This window comes from Muntiacus reevesi, chromosome 12 (assembly GCF_963930625.1).
Source record: "Muntiacus reevesi chromosome 12, mMunRee1.1, whole genome shotgun sequence".
NCBI classification, from domain to species: Eukaryota; Metazoa; Chordata; class Mammalia; order Artiodactyla; family Cervidae; genus Muntiacus; species Muntiacus reevesi.
In genome coordinates, this window is record NC_089260.1 from 803,281 (window position 1) to 829,576 (window position 26,296).

Sequence of the window (26,296 nt, forward strand, 5' to 3'; positions counted from 1 at the left end):
CAACTCACGCATTTTCACTGGGGGTGACCTAGTTCCCAAAGGGGAGAAAAACCACCCCTTGGGAGTGTAAAGAACAAGCTTCCTCTTTTCATGTATGAAGCGCATGCTTACATATTCGTGCATACAGATAGGACTAAACAGGTCTGCAGTTATCTGTGGTATCTACATTTTATGGAAAGAGATGACTAAGGGGGAAAATCTCTGTAAAAGGCTCCTTAAGAGAAAGAGAATGAAAAGTAGGCTGAGAGACACTGCTCTCACTCGCTGCCAGCCTTCCTCCCAAAACTCCCTTCACGGTGCAGTCGAGTCTCAGCTGTCACCCTCTCCTTCCATCCTTTAACGTTTTCACTGCCCACTGGAGTAGAGCTGATTAACAACGTTGGCAGTTTCAGGCGGACAGCACAGGGCCTCAGCCATGCACATCCATGTATCCCTTCTCCCCCAAAGCCCCCCCAGTCCCGGCTGCCACGTGACGCTGGGCAGGGGTCCCTGTGTGTACAGTAGGTCCTGTTGGTCGTCCACGTGTACACAGTGTGTACACATCCACTGCAAACTCCCAAGCTGTCCTTCCCCCTGTTCTTGCCCCCGGCAACAGCTCCACCCTAGTTCCTTCTCTATGGAATAAACTCTCCATGTGTGTGTCTGGACACACACCTGACCATGTGAACACACTGCATCCATGGGCATGAGCGTGTACAGACGTGTGCACACAACGCACAGATATACTTAGGTCTACTTGATGTCTACCCATTCTTTGTGTGTGTGTGTGTGGTTTTTTTGGTCATGCCACAGTGCGTGTGGGCTCTTAGTTCCGCAAGCAGGGATCAAACCTGTGTCCCCTTCACTGGAAGCGGTCTTAACCGCTGGACCTCCACAGAGTCCCAGTTTCTATCCATCCTTTAGGTCTCAGCTCAAGCATCCTCCCCTGGGGACGTGCCCCTTGTCATGCCCCACGGGCCACGCAGAGGAGAAGACTGGCCCTCTGTGTCCCCCCGCACCTGTTTATAACTCTACACTCCGGAGTGGAGCTCTGGGGTGATCTCCCTCTCCAGACCATAAATCCCAGGGAGGCCTGACCTGATGGCAGGTGGGCAAGAAAGACGCACTGAACACAGAACTGCCGAGTTGCCTGTCCCCTCCAGGGCGGGCAGGGAGGACAGCGAGCAGAAAGGAGGTCAGAGCTGAGCCCCGAGAAGCAGGCCCCACAGCCAGAGCCGCCGACTCCCCTGCCCACGGCGCCCCGGTGAGCAAGGACTGGCCCTTCCGCTCCCCGTTGGGTGAGAACAGACAAGTCCCGAGAGGAGAGCCCGGCCCAGTGCGGCCGCCCGAATGGCCTTCCTGCTCCACTGGACAGGAGCCGCTTGTAAACATCGCCGTGTGCAGCTTTCTTCACACATGTTGACTGTCGTCCCACCATTTGCTACTCCAGTGACCAAACGGTCTTGGCAAATTAATTAGGAATTTGGGAGGCCAACTTGGCCTCTCTTGGTTAGGAGGAAAATTCCATGAAACATACCAGCTTTGTGGCCACGGGGAGAAAAGACCAAAAAAGCAGGATTTTGACATTTTTCTTCTATATGAGAAATAGGAATTTTTGAAAGGAGGAAAAAAAGAACACAATGACCACTAATTCCTTTCTGTGACTCAGATGGCTCTGTCTCCATATAAACACACACAGACACAAACAAACAGTGAAAAGAGGCCCCATGCATCCACATCCATCAATTCATAGCAGCAGGAAGCACGAGGAGAAGCCAGGAGTCTCGGAATCCCTTTGAGAGCTGGCCGAGGCTGCATGAAAACTTGAATACCATTTCTCACAGGATTTAATTATTCCCACCAGGAAAAAAGAAAAAAACTTTCCAGAAAAGAGCAAGGATATCTTTTGTTTCTTATTTGTAAATATGGCTCACATTCCTTCACGGTCTGAAGGCTGAATGGTTTGCTCAGATAAGTGTTTGATTAAACTAGCAGACATGCTTTTTTCTTTTATGTCCTTCACTTGGATGACCCCGCAAGATCTAGTCCTGACCTAGGTGAGGGGCTGGTGCCAGGAATAAGAATTATTTATTTTATCTTCTCCAAGCAAAGGCAGGTGAACATGTGACCATTTCAACAACTCATCTTGAACTGAATACAAAAGGAAATATTATTAGGAGTTTGGGGCAAAGAGACCAGATTTGAAGCTAGCTCTGGCAGCCACAAGCTCGGTGACCTTGAGAAAGGGACTAAGTGGGCCTCGGTTTCCTCATGTGCAAGGTGGGGAGGACATTTCCCACGCCCCTTTCAAGACTCGTAAGAGCAATAAAATAGACAGTGGGCATGAAAGGTGTGGGAATACCACGCAGGTGTTCAACGAGTAAGCCCCTTAGTCTTTCTCCAGGAGCACCGACGCGATGGGTCAGGCAGCCCGTGTGCTTCTAGCGCTCACAAAAGGACCGGGGATATTAAAGGCAGACAAGGTCCGTACATTTGTGGAGCTACTGGAGACAAATGATAAACTATTAAGTACTATGATCTGATTCCGATTAGTGTTACATCTTGAAAAGAGAAGACAGGGTAATACGAGTAACTGGAGGAAGACAAGCTGTTTGAAGAAGGCTTCTCTGAAAAATTGACACTGAATCTGCAACTTGAATGACAACTGTGGGAGCAGTCAGTCAGCCCGAGGCCAAAGGAGCTGGGAGCAAAACACGCTGGAGACAACTCGATGACCCAAACGGCCCAGGTAATGGACTCTGAGGGTCATGGAAGGTGACTGGCATTCACTCTCACTGTAAGGGGAAGCCAAACTTCCCAGGTGGCTCAGTGGTAAATAATCCACCTGTAATGCAGGAGACCCGGGTTTGACCCCTGGGTCAGGAAGAGCCCTCTGAAGAAGGAAATGGCAACCCGCTCCAGGATTCACGCCTGGAGAATCCCACGGACAGAGAAGCCTGGCGGGCTATGGTCCATGGGGTCCACGACTTGGTGATTAAACAAGAAAGAGCCAAAGTCACGTAATTAGATTTACTTGGCACAATCTAGGCACGTATCTAGGCACGACCATGATGTATTTGTCAGTCTTCCCAGACTTGCATGGAAGATAGCTACTAGAGGATCAAGAAAATCAAGTTATGATAGAGAATGGGACCCACACTTGGGTTTAGACTTGACAGACTTTTGTGATTAAAAAAAAAAAAGAGGATGTCATTAAAGGTTGTGATATGAAACCAAGTTTAACTGACATTATTAGACTGTAGCCTGTAGAATATCTTGGGGAAGGAATTTTATCCCTTTTCAATGCAGAGGAAAAGAGACTAAAGAAATACAATTATTCCTCCTGGGACCGTTTCTTCCTTTAGGATTTTACTCTTTAGCTGCGGATGTGAAGTGAACTCAGCATACGAAGGTCAGGGACACAGAAGACACTCGGGAAGTCACTGCTCTTCTCTCCTTCCTCCGTTCCCCATCGAGCTGAAATCAGCCAGATGCGACTGGAGTGGCATCCCTAAAGGACAGAGGAGTCACTGAGGGGAAAGCGTGGGGACCAGACTCTGAGAGGAAAGCGAATTGCATGGGGTAACTCAGCTCCTGATTGTCCCCGTGTTTCATGCTCCACTCTAGAAGTACCATGCCAAGCAAAGGTCCTCCACGCCAGAGGTTTGCAGGTTCCATTGTTTAGGTAAAAGAACTTTCAAAATAAGAACAACTCTGGGACTTCCTGGTGGTCCAGTGGTTATTGCTGGAGACCCGGGTTCGATCCCTGGGTCGGGAAGATCCCCTGGAGGAGGAAATGGCAACCCACTCCAGTGTTCTTGCCTGGAGAATCCCATGGACAGAGGAGCCTGGTGGGCTGCAGTTGAGGGGATCGCAAAGCGTCAGACACGACTGAGCGACTAACTGCACTTTCACTTGAGTGGTTAAGAATCCACCTTCCAATGCAGGGGACATAGGTTCAATCCCTGGTCGGGGAACCACGCTCCCTCGTGCTGCAGGGCAACAAGGTCTGTGCACCACAAACAGAGAGCCCAAGCGCGGCAACTAGGGCCTGACTCGGCAAGATGAGTAAATAAATATTAAAGACAGTTCCACCAGAAAGCAAAATTATCTAAAAAATAACTTTGAATTCAAAGATGGTGGATCAAGTGAGAATTCTGATGATCCTATCACCATTATTCTCTAGGCTGGAGAGGGGAGAAAAGTAGTATGAAATAAGTATAAAAACTTTATCGGAAAAGGTGTAATGAATTGCCCTCTTTGTTACCTGGGTCTTGATTCAGACAAAACCGAAAACAAGGTTCTATTTGGCGCCTCTGGTGACACCTGTTCCCTTTCTGGTGTCTCAGGACAAATGTGCTACGGCTGCGTGAGGAGGAGGAGGTGGTGATTGGAGAGAAGAACAAAAACAGACAAGTGAAAAAAAAATTCCAAACAAGCGGGAGATGCTGTAAAAGGTTTTTGACTGAAATGCCTAAGAGCCAACTCCACGTCCAACGGAACTGACGTTGGAAGCTTCCCTGGCCTTGTCTCCGCGATGCCCCCGCCGCAGCTCAGCTGCCTGAGCCACCCCCAGCTGCAGGGTCACAGCACGGAGGCGCTGGGCGCGGGGCAGGTCATAGACCCTCCAATCCCATCCAGAGGAGAAGGCGGGTGAGCCTCCTCACTCTCCCTAAGGAGGCATGTGCTCTGGAGCTCCTCCAGAACTTCCAGAGAAGGAAATTCTAACACAGGCACAACGGTGTCACCTCATCATGAATTAAGCATGTGTGTTTGCCCAGTCGCTCAGTTGGGTTTGACTCTGAGACCCCATGGACTGCAGCCCACCAGGCTCCTCTGTCCATGGGATTCTCCAAGAACACTGGAGGGGGTTGCCACGCCCTTCTCCAGGGCATCTTCCCGACCCAGGGATGGAACCCACATCTCCTGCGCAGCAGGCAGATTCTTTACCACTGAGCTACCTGGGAAACCTTCATGGACTAAGGGTTCCCTTTAAGCCAGGCAGAGAGCTCCTCTCTGGGTCCGGAAAGATCAAAAAGCATCAAGAGGGGAACACAGCACCCAGGCTCTCCAGTTCACACAAAGGTGCCCCGCTGCTGACAAGTTTCCAAGTCCCAAGGCAAACTAAAAGCGAGAAATGAAAAAACGAAAACTTGGTTACAACAGGGTTTCTGTTTTGGCAAGGAAAAGAGTGAAATTAAGCAGCCACGGTAAAAGTAGGAAAATTCTGCTGAACAGGAAGGTCACAGAGGGCCAGAGGCAAAGCGCCGTCTACACTGGAGAGTAGGAGAACGCGGGCGCTGACCTCAGGGGCGAGCCTGGTCTCCTGGGAGAAAGTGACGCGGGAGGCAAAGGTGGGCGCTTTGCACTGTCTTAGGTTAGCTCGTGCCGGTCGGCAGGGCTAAAGGCGTCTGGCCAGAGTTTGGAGCAACTTTTACCACCCAGACCAAGTGGACAGGTCACTGCCCAGGTCACTGGCTGCTTCCCCAAGACGGGCTCTCGCAGGGTCAGTGCTGCCGCCCTTATAGACAGAGGCTGCACGTCCGCAGCCTGAAGTCAAGAGCAGTGTGGCGTGACAGGTCAGTGGGAACAAGCCTCCGGGACTGGGTTACGCAAGCGCTTTTCACAGAGCTTATTCTATAACCAACGCATACGGCAAAAATAGGAAATCATCTATTCATCGTTTTCTGTAACAAAGTAACGGACTGAGCAAATAAATACACACAAGCAAATTATATGGAAGAGCATGGCATTCCCTCATTTTCATTAAAAAAATGTTTTTAAAATTGGAGTGTAACTGCTTTACAATGTTGTGGTTACTTCTGCTGTACAACAGTACGAATCACTATACACACACATGCATCCCCGTGCTCATGGGCCTCCCAGCCCTGCCGCCGTCACAGAGCACCGAGCTGGGCTCCCAGCCCTCCTGTCATCACAGAGCACCGAGCTGGGCTCCCAGCCCTGCCGCCGTCACAGAGCACCGAGCTGGGCTCCCAGCCCTGCCACCGTCACAGAGCACCGAGCTGGCCTCCCAGCCCTGCCACCGTCACAGAGCACCGAGCTGGGCTCCCAGCCCTGCCGACGTCACAGGGCACCGAGCTGGGCTCCCAGCCCTGCCGCCGTCACAGAGCAGCGAGCCGGGCTCCCAGCCCTGCCGCCGTCACAGAGCACCGAGCCGGGCTCCCAGCCCTGCCGCCGTCACAGAGCACCGAGCCGGCCTCCCAGCCCTGCCGCCGTCACAGAGCACCGAGCTGGGCTCCCAGCCCTGCCGACATCACAGGGCACCGAGCTGGGCTCCCAGCCCTGCCGCCGTCACAGGGCACCGAGCTGGGCTCCCAGCCCTGCCGCCGTCACAGAGCACCGAGCTGGGCTCCCAGCCCTCCTGTCATCACAGAGCACCGAGCTGGGCTCCCTCTACTCACTGTTATTTTACACATCGTAGCTCCCCTGGTGGCTCAGCTGGTGAAGGATCCGCCTGTGATGAGGGAGACCTGTGTTCGATCCCTGGGTTGGGAAGATCCCCAGGAGAAGGGAATGGCGACTCACTCCAGTATTCTGGCCTGGAAAATTCCATGGACTGCATAGTCCATTGGGTTGCAAAGAGTCGGACACGACTGGATGACTTTCACTAGGGTATATGTCACTGGTGTATGTGTCACCGGTGTGTATGTCACCAGTGTGTATGTCACTGGTGCGTATGTCACTGGTGCGTATGTCACTCTCACTGGTGCGTATGTCACTCTCACTGGTGTGTATGTCACCGGTGTGTATGTCACTGGTGTGTATGTCACTGGTGTGTATGTCACTGGTGCGTATGTCACTGTCACTACTGTATATGTCACCGGTGTGTATATCACTCTCACTGGTGTGTATGTCACTCTCACTGGTGTGTATGTCACCGTCACTGGTGTGTATGTCACCGGTGTATATGTCACCGGTGTATATGTCACTGGTGTATGTGTCACTGGTGTACATGTCACTGTCACTGGTGTGTATATGTCACTCTCACCGGTGTGTATGTCACTGGTGCGTATGTCACCGTCACTGGTGCGTATGTCACCGTCACTGGCGTGTACATGTCAGTGCTGCTCTCCCAGTCTGTCCCACCCTCACCCTCCCCGCCCCCTCACTCCTCTGTTCACAGGTCCATTCTCTACATCTGTCTTTCTATTCCTGCCCTGCAGATAGCTTCATCTGGACCATTTTTCTAGATTCCATATAAATGCATGAATATATGACATCTGTTTTTCTCCTTCTGACTTCTCACACTCTGTATCTGGCATTTTCATTTACCCAGCAGTACAACTCAAAAACACATCTCAGTATATTCACCCCAACACGGAGTTTGATCAAAAGCAGTTTTTAAAATAGGGCTATATCTTAGTCTTTTTTTCCTATCTTAGTCTTAAGATTGCATTTCAGAGCTTCTATTAAATGATACATGTTGTGTTAGATAATTTAAACAGACTTCTTTTCTTTGGCTCAACATCCCAGCATTTTTAGTATGCTAACGTGCTTTTCTGTAAATTTCCGAGACAGGAATAACATGTGCAGCAGTTGAAACCTGTTTTGATCACAGAACCTCAGGACAGGATATTTTGCTGAACTCAGTTCAGTTCACTTCAGTCGCTCAGTCATGTCCAACTCTTTGTGACCCCATGGACTGCAGCACGCCAGGCCTCCCTGTCCTTCACCATCTCCTGGAGATTGCTAAAACTCATGTCCATGGACTCAGTGATGCCATCCAACCATCTCATCCTCTGTCGTCCCCTTCTCCTCCTGCTTTCAGTCTTTCCCAGAATCAGGGTCTTTTCAAATGAGTCAGCTCTTCACTTTGTGGACTAGAGAGCTGTATAATGTAAGTTTGGAAATGTAGCTCTGCTGAATTCTGTACTGCCCTACAACACAAAAAAAAACCATCGTACACCTCCCCTGAGAAACTAAGAATGTAAACCTAGAGTGTCTGCTTCTGAAACTGACAAAAATATCCCAGGTTACCCATCAATCAGTGTAGATACATCAAGCAGCTAATTATCAACCGACAACATCTAGAACAGTTATGCATATTAATTGATAACGATGAACTAAAATCAATGAAATACACCTAGCTAAGCAAACCAAGGTCTTTAGCTACAATGTAAATCCATCGCTTTCCCCAAAGAAAATGTGCTTTGAATCAAAGCTCCACGCAAGTGAGTGTGTGCTCAGAAGTGAAGCACTCTGCCAAAAATAATTTATACAGAGGTACTTCACTGTGGAAACAAAATATGAAACTTCCCACAGCCAAGAGTCCCATTAGAAAATGAAAAATTCAGCCTCAGCACAGAGACAGATGCTCTCTGCCAACTTTCCTGCTCCGGGTTCCTTGATACCGTGCCCACTACAGACGGACTCGGCCAACAAGGCGCGTGGAACGTGCCCAGAGCACGAGCCTGGGAAAGGAAACTGCTTCCGCTCAGTCGCTCAGTCGCGTCCCACTCTTTGGGACCCCTGGACTATAACCCAGCAGGCTCCTCCGTCCATGGGATTTCCCAGGCAAGAACACTGGAGTGGGTAGCCATGCCCTTCTCCAGGGGAGCTTCCCATCCCAGCAATCGAACCCAGGTCTCCTGCACTGCCGGCAGATTCTTTACCTTCTGAGTCACCAGAGAGACCGCTGTATGAAGGAGGTGCTCAAATCATGGGGCAGTCAGTCCCAAACCCGGCATCAGTCATCCAGACCGGCCGCAATCCCTGCTCTGGCTCACCTGTGTGGTCTAGGCGGCCCACTCTCTTGTCCAGAAGGGGGGTGAGCACTGGGAACCAGGGCAGTGCAGACTCAAACCACGCCTGCAGCTCCACTGGTCTCCTGCTCTAGAAGAGGGACTGATGGGCGTGGATGAGTCTTGAAGACATAAAGCCACAACCTGTGGCTTCCACGTCTTCTGCATCTGCCCATGATCCCAGATAAGCAAGAGATAACATCCTCTGTGAGGCAGGACAAAACTGAGAGATAAAGGTGTCTTGAAGCAGAAAACCAATGATCTCAATATCCTCTTATACCATATTTCTTTATAAATAAAAACAATGTATATATAATACATATACATACAAGAAATCTGGAAGAATATAAACAAAGATGTTAACAGCTATATATTTATGTCAATTATACTTCCAAAGCACTGCTTAAAAATGTACATATCTCTCACTTAGTAAAGATGATAAGCAATTATAATTTTTTTCCCTGCTTGTGTGTATTTTCCAAATTTTCTTAACTCTATATTCATTACTTTAATACAAAAAATTAGGAAAAAATTATTTTCAAAAATCTTACACAGTTCACTCAATTGTCTGATGTGTGTGTAGGTATTTGCACTTTTTCAAGTGTTTCAACATACGTAATCCATAAAATAGCAGAATGAAATACGATGATCATTTCAGAGAGGAGGAAACAGGCAATGAGATGTTATGAAACTTATTCAAAGAGCTGGTAAAAAACAAAAAAGAGCTGTGACTTTCTTCCAAACTCCATGACACCTGTTCTCTTTTTCTCACTATCTGCTGTTCCTTATGGTCTTAACACGCTCCACGGGCGGCATAAACAGCCCAGGTACGTGCTCTGCGTAGAACAGACCAGTGTTCTCAGGTAAGACTCGCGCAAAGAGATGCAAGCAGCTCCTGCAGCTCAACTCCAGAAAAATAAATGACCCAACCAAAAAATGGGCCAAAGATCTAAACAGACATTTCTTCAAAGGAGACATACAGATGTCTAACAAACACATGAAAAGATGCTCAACATCACTCATTATCAGAGAAATGCAAATCAAAACCTCAATGAGGTACCATTACACGCCAGTCAGGATGGCTGCTATCCAAAAGTCTACAAGCAATAAATGCTGGAGAGGGTGTGGAGAAAAGGGAACCCTCTTACACTGTTGGTGGGAATGCAAACTAGTACAGCCACTATGGAAAACAGTGTGGAGATTCCTTAAAAAACTGGGAATAGAACTGCCATATGACCCAGCAATCCCACTTCTGGGCATACACACTGAGGAATCCAGATCTGAAAGAGACATGTGCACCCCAATGTTCATCGCAGCACTGTTTATAATAGCCAGGACATGGAAGCAGCCTAGATGCCCATCAGCAGATGAATGGATAAGGAAGCTGTGGTACATATACACCATGGAATATTACTCAGCCGTTAAAAAGAATTCATTTGAATCAGTTCTAATGAGGTGAATGAACCTGAAGCCTCTTATATAGAGTGAAGTAAGTCAGAAAGAAAAACACCAATACAGTATACTAACGCATATATATGAAATTTAGAAAGATGGTAACAATGACCCTATATGTGAGACAGCAAAAGAGACACAGATGTATAGAACATCTTTTGGACTCTGTGGGAGAAGGCAAGGGTAGGATGTTGTGAGAGAACAGCATTGAAACATGTATATTATCATATGTGAAACAGATGGCCAGTCCAGGTTGGATGCATGAGACAGGGTGCTCGGGGCTGGTGCACTGGGATGACCCTGAGGGGTGGGATGGGGAGGGAAGTGGGAGGGGGGTTCAGGATGGGGACACATGTACACCCATGGCTGATTCATGTCAATGTATGGCAAAACCCACCACAATACTGCAAAGTAATTAGCCTCCAACTAAAATAAATTAAAAAAATGAAAATGTTTCTGTAACTCAAAAAAAAAAGACTTATGCAAAAGGGAACTTTCTTTTTTCAAATTAAGTATTGGTTAAGGAGAGAAATGTAAACAACAAACAAAAACCTGAGGGAGACTTAGAAAACAAGGAGGTGGAGTCCGAGGGACAAGAAGACTCGCCCTCTTCGTTTCGACCTCACTTCGAAGCTCTTCGCTTCAACACGGCCGCATGCAGAAAGGGCAGAGGGGAGGACAGAAGGGAGCAAGCGCGGAGGCCTGGCGCATCGTACCTTCATCCCCGCCGCCGCTGCCGGGCCGCTGGGGTCCACGGCCTGGATGTGGCACGGCTTGCTCCCGCGCACCACGAAGCCCCAGCCGACCGCGTCCCCGACGATCTAGGGAGGAAAACCACAGTCAGCAACCCGCAGACGGCCCTGGTGCCCAGCCTCCAGGAGCGAGGAGACCCGAGAGTGAAAGGCGGCTGGAGGCAGCCTCCTCCGGCTGTGCACTGTCGGGACGGAGCTGCCTGCCTCCATCGCAACACAGGCCCACATGTTTATGCAGAAGCTGTGGTTGAGAAACACCTGTTGGCGGAAAGAAGCTGCTTCTGTGAAGCCACTGCTCCATAAACAATCGGCAGACGGCTTCTTTCTTAGGCTGTTTACCATCAGACTCTAACGGAAAGTTTAGATGATCTGAAAAACACGGTTGAAATTTCCCTCCGGGTCCAGTTTCTCTTCTCCTGCATCCAAAGGATACTTTCCTCATGATCTTGCTACCTCACTGAACTCTAAAGTAATCATTTCAATTACTGAGGAGGAGAAACATGAAGAGTCTTGGCTTTTTTGAAACACAATTTAGTGTACCAAGAAAAGGCAGTGAAAAAGGACACAAAGTTCTTAATTCTCGAGCTAACTCTGGTCCAAAAGTTGTTTGAAATCGGAGAGTGCTTTTTCCCGGCAGAATTGTGATTAGAATTGGCAGTTACATTTGCTGGGCAGCTCCCAGACACGTCTCTAGCACATACCCCAGCTGAAATACAGACGACAGCCGTTCACAATCAATTACCAGCAATGCTGGCATTGATATTTAAAACCAAAGAGAAATAAACCTAAAAAATACACTCCACTGTCTCTTGAATGCTGGAGACGGAGGAAAAGCAGAGAAGCAAATGACATGTTTGGGACCATTCCTGAAGACTTTCAGGGCAGGTTCAGTACTCATAAACTCTGTTTTTGCTTGCCTGAGAAGTTCTTTTTTGACTTATGTATTTTGGGCTGTGCCAGCCACTGCGTGCAGGGGCTGCCCTCCAGTTGCTGAGCGCGGGCTTCCCATTTCGCCGGCTTCCTACGTTGTGGAGCGTGGGCCCCAGGGTGCTCAGGACTCAGTAACTGTGGTGCACGGGCTTAGTTGCCGCATGGCATGTGGCATCTTCCCAGACCAGGGGTCAAACCCGTATCCCCGGCATTGGAAGGTGGGTTCTTAGCCACTGGACCACCAGGGGAGAACTGAGAAGCTCTTTATCAGGTACTCTGTTGCCTTTAGGGTTTGGCACTCTTAGTTCTTCATACGTGATTTCACTTCCAAACGTACGGTTTGCCTTCTCCTCAGATATAGACGTGTTACCGGCACTTTTTTCATATTGACTGGCTATGAATGAACCCAACCGGCTTGAATTCCTTGGTGCTCAGAATCTGCTCTAGTCTTCGACCAACGTTTGCAGCACGGATGCGAGTGCACAGCTTTTCTCCCACCTTGAGGCATTAAAACAAACATTGGAAGACTAAGGAAAGGACGAGGAGGAGTGTTTTAAAGAAGCCGTTGATGCAGATGTGAGGAGACAAGAGACAGGGGCAGGTGGATGGAAGTGGGGGGGTGAGGTCAAGCAGGGAGCTTGGGGGCGTCCCTGGGGGTCCAGCGGCTAAGACCCCACCTTCCAGTGTGGGGGTGTGGGGCCAATCCCTGGGGGTCCAGAGGCTAAGACCCCACCTTCCAATGTGGGGCTGTGGGCTTGATCCCCGGTCGGGGAGCTAAGACCCCACATGACTCACGGCCAAACAACCAAAACATACAACAGAAGCAACACTGGAACAAATTCAATAAAGACTTTAAAAATGGTTCACATTTCAAAATTCCTAAAAAAATAAAAACACACACACGAAACAGAGCACTTGGGTTCTGTTTGAAGAAAACCAGGGGCCTCAGGAGGAGGAGGAAGGCTGAAGACCCTCCAGGACAGGACAGGTGGTCAGGAGGTGCTCACAGGTACACAGGACATCCAAATGAGCTCCTTCTGTGATTCAAGGCACTAAAATATTGTCAAAAGCTCCACTGGTCATCACAGAACAACCTTCCTTCTCTACCTAAAGACTCCCTCATGTCTTAAATAGGGCTTCCTTGGTGGCTCAGTGGTAAAGAATCTGCCTGCAGTGCAGGAGATACGGGTTCGATCCCTGGGTCCAAAAGATCCCCTGGAGAAGGAAAGGCTACCCGCTCCAGTGTTCTTGCCTGGAGAGTCCCATGGACGGAGGAGCCTGGTGGGCTACAGTCTACGGGGTCACAAAAGACTCTTTTGCCGACTTGGACATGACTTTGCAACTAAACAACCATATGGTTTAAATAATTTTTATAATTAACTATAATGTAGAAAGGGATTGTTGGCATTATTTGTTCTACCACCTGCCTTTAAATCTGTCATTATATAAGAATAGTTACATAATGAATTTTTTTAGGGAAACATGAAAAGGAATTTGAAATGCTGGATTAATAATAATAAATTGTGTCAAGTCCTAATGAATTTTATTGCCAAAGGGTCAAGAAAGTCACACTGTCATAATGATGCTCAAAACCAAAGGGGAACTGGGAGAACCTTTCCAAGTCCATCCCTAAACTCGACATGGACAGGCTGCCACGCTGACGTGCTCCAATCAGACAAGCAGTCTAGGAGAAAAACCAAAGGATGAGCCTACCGTGAACGTCTTCCTCGCATACGGGGCCCCGGGAGTCAAGAGTTCCTCAGAAGTGACGGGCCTCTTCAACACTGTAAGACAGACACAGGGTCAAGGCACAAACCCTCTCAGCCCTCTGTTCAGCCTTTCAGCACAAACTTCCTGAATGCCTCAGTCTGTGACATCAGTGACCCAAAGTGGCAAAGATCCCTGCCTCCCAGTTAACAACTCCAGCCAAACAGAGGCAGAAAATATTAGCAAACATCAGTTTAGTTCAGTTCAGTCACTCTGTCGTGTCCGACTCTGTGACCCCATGAATTGCAGCTCGCCAGGCCTCCCTGTCCATCACCAACTCCCGGAGTTTACTCAAACTCATGTCCATCAAGTCGCTGATGCCATCCAACCATCTCATCCTCTGTCGTCCCCTTCTCCTCCTGCCCCCAATCCCTCCCAGCATCAGGGTCTTTTCCAATGAGTCAACTCTTCGCATGAGGTGGCCAAAGTACTGGAGTTTCAGCTTCAGCGTCAGTCCTCCCAATGAACACCCAGGACTGATCTCCTTTAGGATGAACTGGTTGGATCTCCTTGCAGTCCAAGGGACTCTCAAGAGTCTTCTCCAACACCACAGTTCAAAAGCATCAGTTTTTCGGTGCTCAGCTTTCTTCACAGTCCAACTCTCACATCCATACATGATTACTGGAAAAACCATAGCCTTGACCAGATGGACCTTTGTTGGCAAAGTAATGTCTCTGTTTTTTAATACACTATCTAGGTTGGTCATAACTTTCCTTCCAAGGAGTAAGCGTCTTTTAATTTCATGGCTGCAGTCATCATCTGCAGTGATTTTGGATCCCCCAAAAATAAAGTCTGACACTGTTTCCACTGTCTCCCCATCTACTTCCCATGAGGTGATGGGACCAGATGCCATGATCTTAGTTTTCTGAATGTTGAGCTTTAAGCCAATTGTTTCACTCTCCTCTTTCAGTTTCATCAAGAGGCTTTTTAGTTCCTCTTCACTCTCTGCCATAATGGTGGTGTCATCTGCATATCTGAGGTTATTTATATTTTTCCCAGCAATCTTGATTCCAGCTTGTGCTTCTTCCAGCCCAGCATTTCTCATGATGTACTCTTCATATAAGTTAAATAAGCAGGGTGACAATATACAGCCTTGACGTACTCCTTTTCCTATTTGGAACCAGTCTGTTGTTCCATGTCCAGTTCTAACTGTTGCTTCCTGACCTGTATACAGATTTCTCAAGAGGCAGGTCAGATGGTCTGGTATTCCCATCTCTTTCAGAATTTTCCACAGTTTATTGTGATCCACACAGTCGAAGGCTTTGGCATAGTCAATAAAGCAGAAATAGATGTTTTTCTGGAACTCTCTTGCTTTTTCGATGATCCAGCGGATATTGGCAATTTGATCTCTGGTTCCTCTGCCTTTTCTAAAACCAGTTTGAACATCTGGAAGTTCTTGGTTCATGTATTGCTGAAGCCTGGCTTGGAGAATTTTGAGCATTACTTTACTAGCGTGTGAGATGAGAGCAAACAACCCTAAACCTAACTTACAGAAAGCAGAGATGGGGCAGCAAGAGGGGAAGCAAGAGTGCCAAGGGACTTCTTGAATTTCTTTCTTTCAAGCCCGGATAGGCATTCAGTGGGCTTCCCTTCTGGCTCAGCTGGTAAGGAATCTGCCTGCAATGTGGGAAACCTGGGTTCAGTCCCTGAGTTGGGAAGATCGGCTGGAGAAGGGAAACAGAGGAGAAGGGGATGACAGAGGATGAGATGGTTGGATGGCATCACCGACTCAATGGACATGAGTTTGAGTAAACTCTGGGAGTTGGTGATGGACAGGGAGGCCTGGTGTGCTGCGGTTCATGGGGTCGCAGAGTTGGACACGACTGAACTACTGAACTGAACTGAACTGAGGCATTCAACACTTCCCAGGGGGGCAGAATCCTCCTGCAGTGCAGGAGACTCGGGTTCAATCCCTGGGTCTGGAAGATCCCCTGGAGAAGGAAATGACAACCCCACTCAGTATTCTTGCCTGGAGAATCCCAAGGTCGGAAGAGCCTGGAGGGTTACAGTCCATGGGGTCACAAACGAGTCGAACACGACTTAGTGACTAAACAACAACAGCAAGGCATGCGAACTGTCAAAATTAAGAGGAATTCCGGCTTTGGCAGACTGCAAACCATGTTTCCAGAGCTAATGCCATACAACAACACCCCCCATCCTACTGTACACATCCCGTTCACCAGAGAGATCCGTGGAATTCCTCGTTAACGTCCCAGACTGTGCACGAACACTGCCTTTGGCCCTGAACCCTAACACCCGGGAGCTTTTCTGCAGCCCTAACACGTGCTGGCTGCTCTGCTCAGCACTTGACACTCTGTTTCACCATCACAAGAACTAACGGGTCATTTCATCCTTGTCCCTGTCCTGCTAGGGAGGAAACAGAAGCTGAGAAAAGTTAAGGAGCTTGTGTTCAAGGCCTCAGAGTCAGATGGAACCAAGATTTAAACCCAAGCTTTGATGCCACTGCCCACCCTCAGAAGACAGGGCGCAGAAGCCCCAGTATGGCTGCGTGTGGCCCCCCAAGACACCTGGACCATCAGATCACTGCTGGGCTCCAGCAGACAGCAAAGACCACGGTCCCTTCCTGACTTGCAGCCTAAAAACCCGGCAAAGATGAACCCCGTCCACGTGGTGCTCACGCAGAACTGGAACAGAGACTGCCGCGGCGCCCCGGGGCAGCCTGGGGCCTGGGGGGTGGAGGCCGTCTGATCTCAGTTAGAGACACCATGAGTTTGAGCGCCTAGAAACTGGAGTGGCGGGGCAGAGAATTCAACCTCCCTCCCCTCTGCGGGGGCCTTCGGGGGCCGGAGGCCAGTCCCGGGTCAACGGGCAGCGGAGGAGAGAGGCGGCGAGAGCCAGGCCGTCGGGCAGGGCCCCGCCCAGCACTTTCTCAGCCGAGGGCGACGGGGAGCTTCCTGCTGACCTGACCGGTCACTGGGATGCGCGCTTCTGCTTTCAGAAAGCTCATAAAGGAGGACGCGGGTTTCCGGTCTCCCCTACACAGCGAGAAGGGTGAGATCAAGAACAGCAGCTCTCAGCAGAGGGTCAGGAGGTGGGGGAAGGGGCCTGTGGTTGAGGACTGCAGCCTTTTTACTCCCGGCCACACTCTCAGCCCTCGGATCCCTTCTGGGGTTTATGGGGGTGGATGTCGGAATCACACTGCACTGTGATATCTGACAACAGCCACCGTTTATCATTACACCGCCTACTTTTATTGAGATATAATCGACACACTAGATTCATTTCAGGTTACAACATAATGATGTGTGTATTACGAAATGGTCACCTAATCCAGCTAAGGTCATCTCCTCATGTAGCTACAAGCTTTTTCTTCGTGAAATGAGAGCTTTTCAGATCTACCCCGGGGACTTCCCCGGTGGTTCAGTGGCTGGGACCCTCAGCTCCCAAAGCAGGGCGTCCAGGTTCAACCCCTGGTCAGCAGCCAGATCCCACCTGCTGCCGCTAAGGGTCCCTCATGCTGACTGAGACCCAGTGCACCCAAATAGAGAAAAATACTAAAAAAAGGGTCTGCCCTCCTAGCGACGTTCAGACACACAGCGCAGTGTTACTAACTGCAGTCCCCACGCGGTACACCGCATCCCCCAGGACATGCTGAGAAACGGGAAACGTGTGCCCTTTGACCCCCTCCGCCCATTTTGCCCACTCGACCTTCCGGCCCCCCGACCAGGCCCCTCTGGCCATCACCAGCTTGCTCTCTGAACGTACGAGGTTTCTGTTACATTCCACATACACGTGAGATCAGGTGGTGTCTGTCACTCTTTGTCTGACATTTCATTTAGCATATTGACCGCAAGGTTCACCCATTTTGTTGCAGAGAGCAGAGTTTCCTTCACTTTCATCGCTGAATAACATTCCACTGTGTATGCGTGTGTCTGTGTGATCTATCACATTTCCTTTATCCATGCATCTCCTGATGGGCATTGAGGTTGCTTCCATGTCTTGGCTATTATAAACATGGGGGTGCAAATGAATCTCAAATGAGCGTTCTCCTCTCCTACAGAAAACACTCAGAAGTGAGACTGCGGGGTCACAAGGTGCTTCTGCTTCTTTCCGGGATCACCACACTGCTTCCCACAGAGGTTGTACCCGTCTACATTCCCACCAGTCGTGCATGACGGCCCCCTTCCCCTACACGCTCACCAACATTTGTCATGTGAGTTCTTTTTAATGTCAGCCATTCTGACAGGGGTCAGGTGGGGTCTCATCGTGACTTTGAGTCACACTGTATTGTAATACTTGGCAACAACGCTGACCATTTAATACACTGTCGCTCATTCCTATGTTAAAGTGTGCAGAAACTTTGAAACCTAGGGAGTCATTTCTAGCTTTCTCTTCTCATACCCTTGAGAACTTATTTACTCATCACAGTGATACTGATTATATTAGTTTTTATAGCACTTAATCTGGATTAGGGCATTTACATATAGTATTAAAAATACATGCTGATGGGTAACTAATGATTAACTTTAAATGCCTTACCATGAAGCCTGCTTACCTACTTGAGGGAAAAAAAAAATCGCAGGTGGGCTACTTCCATCTTGGGAGTCCACTAAAGAGATGAAAGAGGAGCTTGTCAGAACGCAGAGGTAGGATTTACCAACCACAATGAAGTCCTGACAGTTCTGGTCCTTAGAGACCCAACCTTCCATTTCTGCCGGCATGTCAGTGAAATTCCCCCTTTGGGCCAAGGGGGTAAGGAGAAAGAGGAAACAATGCAACCTTCTCCTCCCCCAAGCAATCAGAAACACGCACAATGGCTTTAGCACAACTGACACTTTCCTGAAGTTGAACTCCTTTAACTTGGAGGTGCTCGGTTTCCATTAGGGCTTCAAACATGATACTTCTAACTTCAAGGTTCTTCTCATACTACCTTATAAGCAGTGCTCTAGTAACTGAAAAACTTGGTCATATGTGGGTGCGCAAAGATTTCCCAGCAGGTGTGGAAGCAAGTTCCTCCATTTACTTGCAGGTTAAAACTTTATCCTGAGAGCTAGACCTCCAGTACAGAAGGCAGAAAAAAAAAAAAGTTAGATTAAGAAAAATACTCACTTGCCTAGAGTACAGCATTAGACGACTGTTTTCTCCTAAAGCCTTTGAACAACATCTATTTGTCCTTATTCTGATGGAAGCTTTCCCCTTTTTTCTCAGAGAGGCTCCGCTCACTGAAGGGGGGCCGTGGCCGCTCAGCGCCGCATCTTCACCCGCTGGTGAGGACTCAGTGCAAAGGAGAGCCTGCTCCCTGAGGGTGACTCTCAATGCGGGGGGCCGGGCCCTACACAAGCGGGGTGGGAGGGGTCCTCAAGGCCCCGCTGACCCCAGCGGACCACAGTCCACTGCTGGGAGGGAGCGGGTCAGGAGCAGAGAGAAGGCGGAGGTATCCCTGGGTCCAGGCGCCTGTGGGCTGAGGAAGTGATTCCAACTGAGCGCAAGTTCATTACCAAACTGTGTGCCTAGGTTGCTGGGTTGTTGTTTTTTTTTCCCTGGAACATAAAGTCTATGGAGGTTGAAAAGTAGCGTTTGAAACCACAAGGCACGGAGAGTCGTCCGCAGGGGGGGCTGGGTTGCAGAGCTCCGCGCTTCTCCCTTGCGGGTGCAGAGACCTGGCAGATCCAAGCGTCAGTGAGAAGCCCGCGGCCGCTCCCGGAGCTGGGGCTGCTGGCGCAGAGGCCCCCAGCCGGCCGGGATTCGCAGCTGTCCTGGGAACCCTCTGCAGAGAGCCGACCTCCCCACGCCGTGCCCCGCTCCGAGGGGCGGCCAGCAGCCAACGGCCGGTCAGCGTGAGGGCCTAACGGCCTGGCCACCGCGCCCGAGGGGACCCCTCCCCAAGGCCTCCACCCCCAGCCCCGACTCCAGAGCTCCGCCTGGGGTCTGCCGCAGCCTTCACGGGGCGCGCACTGCAGCCCAGGTCTCCGTCTGCAAACCGGCGTCCTCCCTTCCTTCCCCCAGGCGCGCCTGCCTGCCCGCCCGCCCATCGTGTCCAAGTCTGAGAGCCCCGGACGGCAGCCGCCGGGCCCCTCCGCCCGAGGATTCTCCAGGCAGCCTCAGTGGGGCGGCGTCTTCCCCACCCAGGGAGCGAGCTCGTATCCCTTACCTCTCCTGCACTGGCTGGGGGTTCCGTACCCCCATCCAAGAGGAGGCGCCCCCAAACCGCACCGCGCACGGAGATCCCCCCCAGTTTGTCCCCCTCCGCTTAATGAGGGAATCCGCTTAACCGCGCGTCCGCGTCCCCGGAGCCTCGGGCAGACAGGCGGCCACTCACCAGACTTGGGGTTGCAGAGCACCGGGGGGCTGTTGGAGAGGGTGGGGCTGCTGCTGAAGTAGCCGCTGCTGCCGCCGCTGCTCATGCTGCTCCTCCGCGCGGCCGCCGCGACCTTGATCTCCTTGCTGGGGCTGACTGCGGGCGAGGACACGCGGTCACGGCCGTGGGCCGGCCCCGGGACACGCGCGGTCACCCGAGGGGTGGGCCGGGCCCCGGGACATGTGCAGTCCCTCTAGGGGTGGGCTGGGTGCCCGGGACACGCGCGGTCACCCGAGGGGTGGGCCCCAGGACACGCGCGGTCACCCGAGGGGTGGGCCGGGCCCCAGGACACGCGCGGTCACCCGAGGGGTGGGCCCCAGGACACACGCGGTCACCCGAGGGGTGGGCCGGGCCCCGGGACATGTGCAGTCACGCGTGGTGATAGGCTGGGGCCTCGAGGACACTCATGGTCACGCGCGGCAGTGGGCTGGGTTCCTGAGGTCACCCACGGTGGTGGGCCGGGCCCCGGGACATGTGCGGTCCCTCTAGGGGTGGGCTGGGTCCCCGGGACACACACGGTCACGCACGGCAATGGGGCGGGCCCCGGGACACGCGCGGTCACCCGAGGGGTGGGCCGGGCCTTAGGACACGCCCGGTCACACACGGCAGTGGGGCAGGCCCCGGGACATGCGTGGTCACTCTAGGGGTGGGCCGGGCGCCCGGGACACGCGTGGTCACCCGAGGGGTGGGCCGGGCGCCCGGGACACGCGCGGTCACACACGGCAGTGGGGCAGGCCCTGGGACACGCGCGGTCACGCATGGTGATAGGCTGGGGCCTCGAGGACACTCATGGTCACGCGCGGCGGTGGGCTGGGTTCCTGAGGTCACCCACGGTGGTGGGCTGGGTCTCCAGGGACGCGCGCGGTGACGCGCAGCAGTGGGCTCAGTTCTCTAGGACACGGGCGGTGATGGGCTGGATTCCCAAGGTCACGCACGGTCACGCTCAGTCACGCGTGGCAGTGAGCTTGGTTCTCGAGGACATGGGCAGTCACCCACGGCAGTGGGCCAGGTCCCCGAGGACACGCGCAGGTCACAGCTGTGGGCTGGGTCCCCGAGGACACGCGCAGTGACACATGGCGGTGAGCCCGGTTCTCGAGAACAGGCGCGCCTGCAGCTGCCGGGGTCGTGGGGCAGCCTCCGCGTGCCAGCATCAAGCCCTCTGGCCTTGTCACCGGAAAAGCAAGGGGGGTTTGTAAGCCTCAGTTTCCCCAACTGTAAAGTGGGAATAATGCTCTCCCGTGGGGACTGGTGCAGGCTGGTTATACAGGGGGAAGCACTCAGCTACATGAAATACTATTTTAAGAACCACGGAGCTCCTGCCAAGCATCCCTGAGAGGATGTAAATTAAGCGCTGGCAAGACACTTAATGAACTAACGTGACAATAAGTGCCTCCTGATCGAAGATTATTCCATTAATCACCCAGAAGGAGATTAACACAGAGCACGACCTCGGGCTTTGAAGGCGAGCAGTACTAAAGCAGCGGCTTCAGGGATCCCACCTCGCTTCTCCCTCCGCAGAGCTGGCTGGCTCTCACCAGCGGGAGGACAGCATGGTGCAGGCCGCGGGGAAAGGAGTCGCGGAGAGCCTGGCCCCGGCGCCCAAAGCCAGGCCGGCCCTCACAGCCACCAGGGTTACTGTATCCTTATCACGGTCACTGTTCAGGTCTCTGGGACTCAGTGAAGAGCAGGGGGGCTGTGGACGGTCCCTCTGCGCTTGCAGGAGGCTCCGCCTTAGGGGCACACAGCTGGAGGGCATCTAAGCACAGGCTTAGGCGCTGACCCTCAGCTAGCGCTTCCCCTCCTGGCGCGGCCCCTGCTCCCTTCTCTGCCCAATCCCAGCCGTGTCTGAGGAGCCTGGGATGCGGAAGGCTGGACAGGAGCGCCGGGTTAGGGCAGAATTCCTGGGACATCCAGCTCTGCCCACCACTTCCTAGCTGTGGGAGCGTGCCTAACCCACTCCACCGCTCACTGACTGCATTTCTTCACCCGTAAAGTGGGGATCAGGAAAGTCTCTCCTCACAGAGTAACAGTGAGGCTTCAATGTGAAAATGTATGCAGGCAAGCTCGGCTCCCCGCCAGGAGCAGAAGGCTCCCAGGACTTCTAGTTCTAAGTGTTCTCACTGTCGCCTCCCGTGTATAACCAATACACGTTTTCCTTCTGTTCTGGGTTTCAGGTGAAGCCTGAGGCCTTAGGCTCCAAGCCTTCGGGTAACCAGCTTCCTGAGTCAGTGTCGAGATTTCAGAGGAGAGGAAGATAGCCAAGTAAGCACTCCATCCTCTTATACAGAATGACACGTCATTAGCCTTCTCTGAGTGAATGAGGTTATTCTGGTCAGTTCAGCTTGTTTAAATGGGGTTGTCACGGTGAACATCAGTCGTCATTTCCGTCCAGGTTACCTGGCAACAGGAGACTGCCTGACCTTGCACATAATGCCCCAGGATGCTGTGCTTCCTGAGCTCCGATGTCCGCCTTCCGTAGCTTTAACTGCTCTGTGTGACAGGCTGATAATTGGTTGCCTTTTAGTTGTATGTGCCCTCAAAAGTCTTATTCATCCTTATACAGATTTTCAATGCTGGACTTAGAAAATTGGATAATTAGTGATATGTACGGATTGTTTCTCAGGCAGTAAAGAATCTGCCTGAAACACCAGAGACCCAGAATTGTTTGTAAATGAAAAGTAAATAAGGTATGGGTGAGAACTTGAGTGGTCTTTTGTAATTTAAATACATAAAATTATAAAACAGACTTCACAGCATGGAAGTTGATTTCCCAGGAACAATTTGGTGGTGTGTGTATATGTTTTCTTTTGGGGGGCAAACTAAATAAATATATAATTTTTTGGTTATAAATAAGACGTTTCTTGAGGACAGAATTCACAGAGGTGAGTAGTGACTGTTATTTCCCAACAGACACGCACGTGCTCCTTCCGAGCGGCCCGCACACACCTGACATGAAGCTGGCAGACTTGCGGTTGTCGTGGCTCTGCTTCCGCAGGCAGAAGGGGCTGTCGTGCGTCTCCTGGGAGGACGGGGACTTCTCACTGAGCAGCTCCATCAGCCTCCGCCTCCGCCGGAAGTTCATTCTGAACTGGTAGAGAAGGTTGCTGTCCACAAACGGGTGCTTGTTGGACACTGGGGAGAAGAAGCAGCAGGTGAGGCCGTCTGGCATCTGCAGACGCTGGGCACGGTGGCTGGGAACCTCCAGCCAACAGACAGGAGCAAGAGCCTCGACAAGGACCTTACACCCAATGCCACACTACCCTCTATACCTCAGGGATTCACTGTGGTCCATATGCAACTTCAGTTTTATACTCTGAGTTCATGAATCGTGGAGATGCAGAACAGGCGACATCAGGCTTCAAAAGCCACGGGCCGAGGCCATTTCAGTCTCTGGGAAGTAACCAAGAATGCTGCAAACCGCCCAGCAACATGCCGAAGTCTCAAACAACTCCTCAAAAACTCAAAACACTTGAATAGACTCTATCTCCAAAAATCCAATTAGCATATGACAAGAAACTCACCCTCATTAGTTAATATGGAAATGCAAATTAAAATCACAATGAGATGCTATTTCACACTCACTAGACTCACAACACAAGAGAAGACTCTACACATGGGCATCACCTGATGGTCGACACCGAAATCTGATTATATTCTTTGCAGCCAGAGATGTAGAAGCTCTATACGGTCAGCAAAAACAAGACCGGGAGCTGACTGTGGCTGAGATCATGAACTCCTTATTGCCAAATCCAGACTTAAATTGAAGAAAGTAGGGAAAACCACTAGACCATTCAGGTATGACCTAAATCAAGTCCCTTATGATTATACAGTGGAAGTGACAAATAAATTCAAGGGATTATATCTAATAGACAGACTGCCTGAAGAACTATGAACAGACATTAGTGACATTGTACAGGAGACAGGGGTCAAGACCATTCCCAAGAAAAAGAAATGCAAAAAAGCAAAATGGTTGTCTGAGGAGGCCTTACAAAGAGCTGTGAAAAGAAGAGAAGTGAAAAGCAAAGGAGAAAAGGAAAGATATTCCCTTTTGAATGCAGAGTTCCAAAGAATAGCCAGGAGAGATAAGAAAGCCTTCCTTAGTGATCAACGCAAAGAAACAGAGGAAAACAACAGAATGGGAAAGACTAGAGATCTCTTCAAGAAAATTAGAGATATCAAGAGAACATTTCATGCAAAGATGGGCTCAATAAAGGACAGAAATCGTATGGACCTAACAGAAGCAGAAGATAATTAAGAAGAAATGGCAAGAATTCACAGAAGAACTGTACAAAAAAGATCTTCATGACACAGATAACCACAATGGTGTGATCACTCACCTAGAGCCAGACACCCTGGAATGCAAAGTCAAGTGGGCCTTAGGAAGCATCACTATGAACAAAGCTAGTGTAGGTGATGGAATTCCAGTTGAGCTCTTTCAAATCCTAAAAGATGATGCTGTGAAAGTGCTGCACTCAATATGCCAGCAAATTTAGAAAACTCAGCAGTGTCCCCAGGACTGGAAAATGTCAGTTTTCACTCTAATCCAAAAGAAAGGCAACGCCAAAGAATGTTCAAACTACTGCACAACTGCACTCATCTCACACGCTAGCAAAGTAATGCTCAAAATTCTCTAAGCCAGGCTTCAACAGTACATGAACTGTGAACTTCTAGATATTCAAACTGGATTTAGAAAAGGAAGAGGAAACAGAGATCAAATTGCCAACTTCCGTTGGATCATCAAAAAAACAAGAGAGTTCCAGAAAAACATCTACTGCTTTATTGACCATGCCAAAGCCTTTGACTGTGTAAAAGAAAGTAAAGTGAAAGTGAAGTCGCTCAGTCATGTCCAACTCTTTGTGACCCCATGGAGTGTGGCCCACCAGGCTCCTCCGTCCATGGGATTCTCCACCCAAGAATACTGGAGTGGGTTGCCATTTCCTTCTCCAGGGTATCTTCCCAACCCAGGGATCGAACCCAGGTCTCCCACATTGCGGGCAGACCCTTTAACCTCTGAATCACCAGGGAAGCCTTTGACTATGTGGATCACAACAAACTGTGGAAAATTCTTAAAGAGATAGGAATACCAGACCACCTGGCCTGCCTCTTGAGAAAACTGTATGCAGGTCAGGAAGCAACAGTTAAAACTGGACAAGGAACAATAGACTTGTTCCAAATAGGAAAAGGAGCACATCAAGCCTGTATATTATCACCCTGCTTATTTAACTTGTATGCAGAGTACATCATGAGAAACGCTGGGCTGGAGAAAGCACAAGCTGGAATCAAGATTGCTGGGAGAAATATCAATAACCTCAGATATGCAGATGACACCCCCCTTATGGCAGAAAGTGAAGAAGAACTAAAGAACCTCTTGATGAAAGTGAAAGAGGAGAGTGAAAATGTTGGTTTAAAACTCAACATTCAGAAAACTAAGATCATGGCATTTGGTCCCACCACTTCATGGCAAATAGATGGGGAAACAATGGAAACAGTGACAGATTTTTTGTGTTCCCAAATCACAACAGATGGTGACTGTAGCCATGAAATTAAAAGACACTTGCTCCTTGGGAGAAAAACTCTGACCAACCTAGACAGCATATTAAAAAGCAGAGACATTACTTTGCTGACAAAGGTCTTTCTAGTCAAAGTTATGGTTTTTCCAGTGGCCATGTATGGATGTGAGAATTGGACTCTAAAGAAAGCTGAGAACTGAAGAATTGATGCTTTTGAACTGGTGTTGGAGAAGACTCTTGAGAGTCCCTTGGACTGCAGGGAGATCCAACCAGTCCATAGTAAAGGAGTGAATATTCATAGTGAATATTCATTGGAAGGACTGATGCTGAAGCTCCAATACTTTGGCCACCTGATGGGAAGAACTGACTCATTGAAAAAGCCCCTGATGCTGGGAGGGACTGGGGGCAGGAGAAGGGGATGACAGAGGATGAGATGGTTGGATGGCATCACCGACTCGATGGACATGGGTTTGAGTAAACTTCAGGAGTTGGTGATGGACAGGGAGGCCTGGCGTGCTGCGGTTCGTGGGGTCACAAAGAGTCGGACACGACTGAGTGCCTGAACTGAGCTGACTGAGCCTCCTGTGATGAGAGTGACAGCTTCGAGTGTTGCTGAGGATGTGGAGGAACTGGGGGTCTCACTCTGCTAGTGGGAATAGAAAATGGTAAAACAAAGTTGGAGAAGAGTCAGAAAGATCTTAAATATTTATACGCATACACCGCCTGTGTCGTTCAGTCACTAAGCTGTGTCTGACTCTTTGCGACCCCTGGACCGCAACACGCCAGGCTTCCCCGTCCTTCACTGTTTCCCAGAGTTTGCTC

At 50.4% G+C, this 26,296-nt stretch overlaps 1 protein-coding gene across 4 annotated transcripts in view; it reads right to left on the reverse strand.

The window, feature by feature from the left end:
* DEPTOR (DEP domain containing MTOR interacting protein) overlaps nucleotides 1–26,296 on the reverse strand; it is a 161,654-nt gene that overhangs the window by 38,252 nt on the left and 97,106 nt on the right. For all 4 annotated transcript variants that reach the window (XM_065903055.1, XM_065903054.1, XM_065903053.1 and 1 more), the window contains exons 5-8: nucleotides 22,911–23,096; nucleotides 19,926–20,060; nucleotides 13,592–13,662; nucleotides 10,913–11,017 (exon numbers count right to left, since the gene is read on the reverse strand). In XM_065903055.1, coding sequence (XP_065759127.1) covers nucleotides 10,913–11,017; nucleotides 13,592–13,662; nucleotides 19,926–20,060; nucleotides 22,911–23,096 — 497 coding nt within the window. The remainder of the gene's footprint in view (nucleotides 1–10,912; nucleotides 11,018–13,591; nucleotides 13,663–19,925; nucleotides 20,061–22,910; nucleotides 23,097–26,296) is intronic.